This window comes from Erythrolamprus reginae, chromosome 6, assembly GCF_031021105.1.
Source record: "Erythrolamprus reginae isolate rEryReg1 chromosome 6, rEryReg1.hap1, whole genome shotgun sequence".
In the NCBI taxonomy this organism is placed as follows: domain Eukaryota; kingdom Metazoa; phylum Chordata; class Lepidosauria; order Squamata; family Dipsadidae; genus Erythrolamprus; species Erythrolamprus reginae.
In genome coordinates this window covers 74,874,545-74,881,466 of record NC_091955.1, presented here as the reverse complement: position 1 = coordinate 74,881,466, position 6,922 = coordinate 74,874,545, and the positions used below count along the sequence as shown (strand labels likewise).

General features: G+C 43.4%; 1 protein-coding gene across 1 annotated transcript; it reads left to right on the top strand.

The window, feature by feature from the left end:
• The first annotated feature begins 237 nt into the window (after positions 1-237).
• On the top strand, positions 238-4,853 carry ASCL1 (achaete-scute family bHLH transcription factor 1). Its single transcript, XM_070754843.1, has 2 exons — positions 238-1,241; positions 3,524-4,853. The coding sequence occupies exon 1, from the start codon at positions 493-495 to the stop codon at positions 1,192-1,194; it is 702 nt and encodes a 233-aa protein (XP_070610944.1). The 5' UTR covers positions 238-492; the 3' UTR covers positions 1,195-1,241; positions 3,524-4,853.
• The last annotated feature ends 2,069 nt before the right edge of the window (positions 4,854-6,922 follow it).

Below are 6,922 nucleotides of genomic sequence, written 5' to 3'. Positions count from 1 at the left end.
GGCAGCTCTCCTTCCCCGCTCGGCTGCCAAAGCGGGGAGTTATGTGGAAGGCGCTGGGGTACAGGGTGTGTGTGTGTGTGAGGAGAGCAGGAGGAGGAGGAGGCGCGAGCGGAGGGGGGGGGGAGGGAGTGAAGTGTGAAAAAAAGGGGGGTGAGAGAGAGATGGTAAGCGGAGCTCCCTCGGCCATCCCTTATAAGAGAGACAATCTCTGGTCCCTTTTTTGGCAAAAGACCTTCGGCCAAGCAGGCTGCACCACACGCGAGCGCCACGAGCCTCCTTCGGGTTGCAAAGGAAAAAAAGGGGAGGAGGGAAAGCCGAGCTCGCTGCCCATCGGAGCTCGCTCGCTTTCTACCTTCGGCAAGCCTGCCCCCCGCCTCCCGCCATCCTTTCCCGATCCAACTTCTTTTTCTTCTCCTTCCACGGCCTCCCCCGCGCCAAAACAGGCCACAGCAAACGCCGCGCGTCTTGCCTCCTCCGTGCGGCTGCCGCCCAATGGCCAGTGCCAGCCCTGCCAAGATGGACAGCAGCACCAGCCAGCCGCCGCCTCCCCCGACGTTCCTCCAGCCCGCCTGCTTCTTCGCTGCTGCTGCCGCCGCCGCCGCCGCCGTAGCAGCCGCCTCACAAAGCGCGCAGCAGCAGCAGCTGAGCCCGGCGGCGGGCGGCCAACAGAACCATCCCTCTCCGGGCGCCGCCAAAGCGTCTGCTGCGGCTGCGCCGAAGTTGCCTCAGCATCAAGTGAAGCGGCAGCGCTCGGCGTCGCCGGAGTTGATGCGCTGCAAGCGGCGCCTCAACTTCAGCGGCTTCGGCTACAGCCTCCCTCAGCAGCAGCCGGCGGCGGTGGCGCGTCGGAACGAGCGCGAGAGGAACCGCGTCAAGCTCGTCAACCTGGGCTTCGCCACCCTCCGCGAGCACGTCCCCAACGGCGCCGCCAACAAGAAGATGAGCAAAGTGGAGACGCTCCGCTCGGCCGTCGAGTACATCCGAGCCCTCCAGCAGCTGCTCGACGAGCACGACGCTGTCAGCGCCGCCTTCCAGGCCGGCGTCCTCTCCTCGCCCGCCATCTCCCCCAATTACCCCAACGGCATGAACTCCATGGCAGGCTCGCCTGTCTCCTCGTACTCCTCGGACGATGGGTCCTACGACCCCCTCAGCCCCGAAGAGCAGGAACTGCTGGATTTCACCAACTGGTTCTGAGAGGCTCTGTTGTGTGGGTGGCCTCGCCGCCTTGACTTTTGCAGCAGGTGGGTTTGGCTTGGCTTGGCTTGGCTTCTGGGTCAGGGATGCCAGGCACTGGGAGGGTGGGCAGCCGGCGGCGGTGGACTCTTGGGGGGCGCCGGTGACCCCTCGTGGGCATGGAGAGGAGGAGGAGGAAGGTGGCAGTTTTGCCGGTCCTAAAGAAGGCCACAGAGGCTGATTGATTGATTGATTGATTGATTGATTGATTGATTGAATTTGAATGCCGCCCCTCTCTGAAGACTTGGGGGACTCACAACATAGAAAACAATATACAATGTACAAATCTAAAAATCCAATTAATTTTACTAGAAAAACTTTAAAACTCTACTGACATTTAAAATCATTCATTCCCATTCACACAGCAAGACATACTTATACTCCTCAGCCAGGGGCCTAGGTCTTTAAGCTTTTACGGAAGGCGAGGAGGGTGGGAGCAGTACGAATCTTTGGGGGGGGGAGCTGATTCGAGAGGGCGGGGCCCCCACAGAGAAGGTTCTTCCCCTAGGTCCTGCCAAACGGCATTGTCTAGTTGAGGGGAGCTGGAGAAGGCAGACTCTGTGGGACCTAACTGGTCAATGGGATTCATGTGGCAGAAAGCAGCCCCGCAGGTATTCTGGCCCAATGTCATGTAAGGCTTCTTGAGAAGAAGGGCATTTTAAAAACCCAGCATGGCAGAGGACTCCAAAAGACAGCTTATGAGGGTTTGGGGAAATGAATGAGAGCTGCTAAGCCAATCCTTCACAGGGGCTGTCATCATAACCACAAATTAACTGCAAATTCCAAGGTGGGTAAAATGAGGACCCAGATTGTGGATGCAATATGCTGGCTCTGTTAAAAAGTGCTATTGCTCACATGTTGTAAGCCGCCCTGAGTCTAAGGAGAAGGGCAGCATAAAAAAATTGAATAAATAAAATAAATGGCTGCTTTTGTGGAAAATGCTCTGTGGCGGAACAAAACCCCAGCTTAACATTAACCAAGCTTGACATGTGGAGTGAGAGCAGCCGCTAATTTTTTAACTGACCTCATTAAGCTGTGCTGTGTGCGCAGCCAATGAGACGAGATATTTCTGTGGTCCGTTTTTTTTCCAGTTGGTGGCAATAAGGTGGTTTAACTGAGACTTTGTCAGAACTGAAGCTCTGGCTTAGATTTCCAAGTGACAAGTGGGAGGGGGAGATGCAGCTTTATTTGCATGTGAGGCTTCTTCTGACCACTAAATGTTCCTGCAGTAGCTTGAGTTACTCTGCTAATACCCGTCAATAAAACAGCCCTGTTTGTGTAGTGTAAAATCTGACTCCCTAGATAAGAAAAAAATAATTGTAGTAGCTTTGGAAAAATAGTTTCTGTATTCTGGGAATCTTAGTAAGGCGAAGGGCTTTTCTCAAGTAGCTGGATTCCACTGCCCTTAGACTGGTATATGTTTCCTTATATTCAAACCCATTCCAAAGTGTCTCACCTAAATAAACAAGTGTAAAGATAAATTAGAAGACATTATCAGATATCTGAGTTTCTGTTTGCTGGCCAAGGGGCAATTTTATCTGAAAGTAAATCAAAATTTCCAGGTAACAAGGCCCATAGTTTTGTGATACAAACATGCCAAGGAAATTATTTCCAGTTGTGACTGGTAAGGGATGATACCCATTCTATAACAGTAAGCAGGGCCATCCATGGCCGTAAGTAGACAACTTACGTCACATCATGTCACGCATGTCACACATGTCATATCACCATAAATAGATTGCCTGTGTCGTGTCATTTACATCCTGAGCCCCATCAATGCCTGACTGGAAAATTGTCTAAGGATCGTGTGCACATTCTTTTGTGGTGTACCATAGAAGAAAAGCTAAAAAAGCCCATAATTCAGCTGTCTTATATTAAATGTAATTAAATGCATATACAGTATTTAATAGAACTTACTTCCTATGAGATATGTATAACACTACAGACTAAAGTTACAAATGCTATGTTTTTCTCTATATAAGCATTTTCAAGTCTTTCAGAATAGACACATATGAATGAACATTCTGGAACTAAATTGTTAATTGGGAATGGGTGTCACTGAATGTACTGAGAATTGTATAACAACCCTAGATGACTTACTTGGTAGGTATTAAGGAAAATCCAAATGGGCAAATATAATGCAATCGCATAAACACAAATTCAGAAGTTAAGACTTGTTTTGCTTCATGAAGTAGCAACCTGTCATTCCAAAGCCAGCTGTTTTGAGAATTGCTGTTTTCCAATTCAGGTCATATGTTAACATTGCTTTCTCTTCTCTTTCCTTGTATAGGAATTCCTGAAAAAATCATTCCATCTTACTACTACTACTTTTCCCTTTCGTTGTGGAAAGGAAAGCCAAGATGCTGAAGCACAGAAGGAATTAAACTTCCTCTCCACAAAACCTGAAACACTCCCAAATTTTGCCTTTGCACTCCAGCTGTTTAAAGAGACATGCAGCCTAGGTCTGTGGGCATTTACTGGGAAATAAAGTCCACTGAACTGAATAGGACTTATTATTCCCAATATGTATCCATATAATTACAGACCAATGATTTAATCTCTTATACACTTACTCAAAGTGGGGCTTACTTGCAAGTAAAGATATAAAATCAGGCTGCACATAATGGACCCAGAAGCAAAAGGGAGAGCCATGATGTGAAAATACTATCTACCTATTCTTTACCCCAAAGTTAAATTATACTGCCTATTTCACTACTGCCTATTCATAAATCTTCAACAGAATTAGGAGCTTTCCTTTTTATTGAAATACACTATTGTCTCTTACCCCCTCCCACAAATGTTTTCACTTCTGGCCATAAATTGAAACACAAGCTAATCTTATGTGTCAAAAAGGAATAGGATTCATTCAGGTAGAATTACTATGTGGTCAAACCAATATTTGTTCAATCCAGTAAATTTATTTGGAAATTTATGTGAAAAGGCCTGCAACCCTTGTTGCCTAATGCTTGTGAAGCTGTGGAAACTTCAAACTACGCTCTACTCAAAGAATTGTCTGAAATGTCCTATCTTTGTCTACAACTGCCATTCCCATTATAAAATGCTTCCATTTGTTTTCTTGCAAACTTTTTTATTATATTAAAAAAATCTATTTGTATCAAGCCTAACCAATTTGTGGAATATATTAAGCTATTTTTGTATATAAGAGCCAGAGAAATTTATAGCCTTTTTTGTACAAATGGTATAAAATATGTATATCTTGATAACTTTTTTAAAGATACGTGATGCCTATTACCTCTTCCTGTCTAGATGCGTGTGTAGACATGACCTTACAACTGCCATGTTTTTGTTATGTGGTTTTGTAAAGGACTTGGGAATGCCTCCAAATGTACTTTAGCACCAATGTGTCTTACTTTTTTATAGAAAGTTCGCTAATGTATTAATAAACAATGTTCAAAATGAACAAACTTTATGCAGCTATTGTCCAAACACAAAATGGTAGCTATTTATTTTACAAGCTGCTGCCTTTTGAAGAAAAAAGAAAAGAGGAAGAAACACTCTTTTACTGCCTTTCCATTCTGTTTTATTATAAACTCACAAAAGTCATGTGTAACGACATTTTATACAAAATAGTTTGGTAATAAACTTTGTTTCAATTAAAATGAAGTCTTCCTGGTTGTTGTGTACTGTTCTTCCATTGATTAAACCCATATAGGAAAGGCAAATATTTGGGTGGCATGTCACTTCTACACAGCCATATATAGGATTTCTATTCAAAAGCTCCCATATTATGCTGGTATTCTTTTGCCTTTCTATTTTGCAAATGTCTTTTAAATCAAGAGAGGCCTGCCTGTCTGCCTCTTCCATTGTCCTTCATTGTAAGCACTGGACATTTCAAAATTTACTCCATAGAATGGATCCCAACAGAGAGAGGTCTCTTTCCTACATCTATAAGTCTTTCAAATTTGACCACCTTCTGATAAAACGGTGTTGTGGATAGATCAGATTGGGCTGGGGGTTGGGGGAATTAGGGGGCTGACGGGTTTGTGTGGAGAGGAACATAATGGCTACTAATATATAGTTGCTTTTATAAGGCACTGCACATAAAATTGCTGGGGGTATGAATCAGTGATAGAAAAATAAAACTATATATATATATAATATATATATTAAGCAACAAACGAGAACTGAGTACCTTAGATTCAAATCATTGATCTTTCTAGCTGTTATGTTCTCTCAACAGCGTGATCTGTGTGTAAAAGTACCCAATTACCAAGACTCAAAAAGAAATTGGGGCCTTCTCTCTCTCACTCCTTTTTTGGCTAGCCTCCTTGTCAGTTAGTAAAGACGTGACCAGAATCTATCTCAGGCTCATTCCCCTCTACTGCCACCCTCTTCCCCATCCCCTTCCTCCCCCTCTCCTGCTTTCGTGCTCAGCTCCCCCAGCGTCGCTTTCCAATTCAGTTTGCGCGTCCCAACACACTAAGCGACGTGCATCCTATGAAAAAAAGCATCCCGTCCAATGAAAATCAAATTGCTGAAAGTAGGCAGCCACCCGTCTTTCAAAATGCAGCTTGCTAAAAAAAAAAAAAACCGAATAGCAAATCATGCAGAAATTCTTCAGGCATAGGCTATAGAGGAATTTTATTTAATTTGCTAGCCTTGCATTTCCATACATTCAGCTTCATCTCTCCCCCCCCCCTCTTTTTTTTCTCTTCTCCCCATTAATATGCAGCTTGGAGAGAATGGGAAAGCAAGCAGAAAACATCCCAGCGCCCTTTACTTGACTACAAATATTCATTGTTGAATTTCATCTTGGAACCACTGTTTGATTATGAAAATAGCAACCGTTATCACCCACCCCCATCTGCTTAGCCCCCACTTTCCTAAGTCTGATCTCCATCTCTCTCTCTCTCTTAAAAAATATTTATTTTTACACCGGTGCCATTTCAATTTCCAAACTAAATTCACCTATAATTTATGACTATGAAGAAGAATCCTACTCATTTTGGTCTGAAGGGCTAAATTAACATTTCCATATGTGGACCAATGTTGTTGTTTTTTTCTATTTCTCTCTCTCTCTCTCTCTCTCTCTCTCTCTCACACACACACACACACACACACCAAATCAGATCTGAAGACAATGCTTTCTCCAAGAGAGAAATGAAGTTCTTCAACTGCTTATAACAAAGACCAAGACAGTAATAATGCCCATATTTTCTCTTCTGAAGAGATCATACCACTTCCCTGGGAATAGGAAAGGACCAAGAAGGTTGTAAAGTAAATCTCTGAGTATTTAAGCACTACAAAAGCCTTTTTTTGTATTAGGAGGAAAGCTACTCAGAAGCTTTGACATGCTGGATTATTATTATTATTATTATTATTATTATTATTATCATTATCATCATCATCATTGTTATCGTTATTATTGTTATTATTATTGTTGTTGTTGTTGTTATTATTATTATTAATAATTAATAATTAATAAATTAATAATAATTACATTTGTATGCCGCCCCTCTCTGCAGACTCGGGGCGGCATTATATTTGGCATTATAAACTCCGTAAACCAAGAAACCCATTTAATTACATGATTAAGTTTTCCAGTTACCATTATGGACTGAGATGAGTGAGGACCAGATCAATTCACTAGAAATGCAGGTGGATATTTTAGATGTTTTTAAAATGGGACGGCAAAACCTGACAAGGCTTTTTGCAAATACATCTCAGC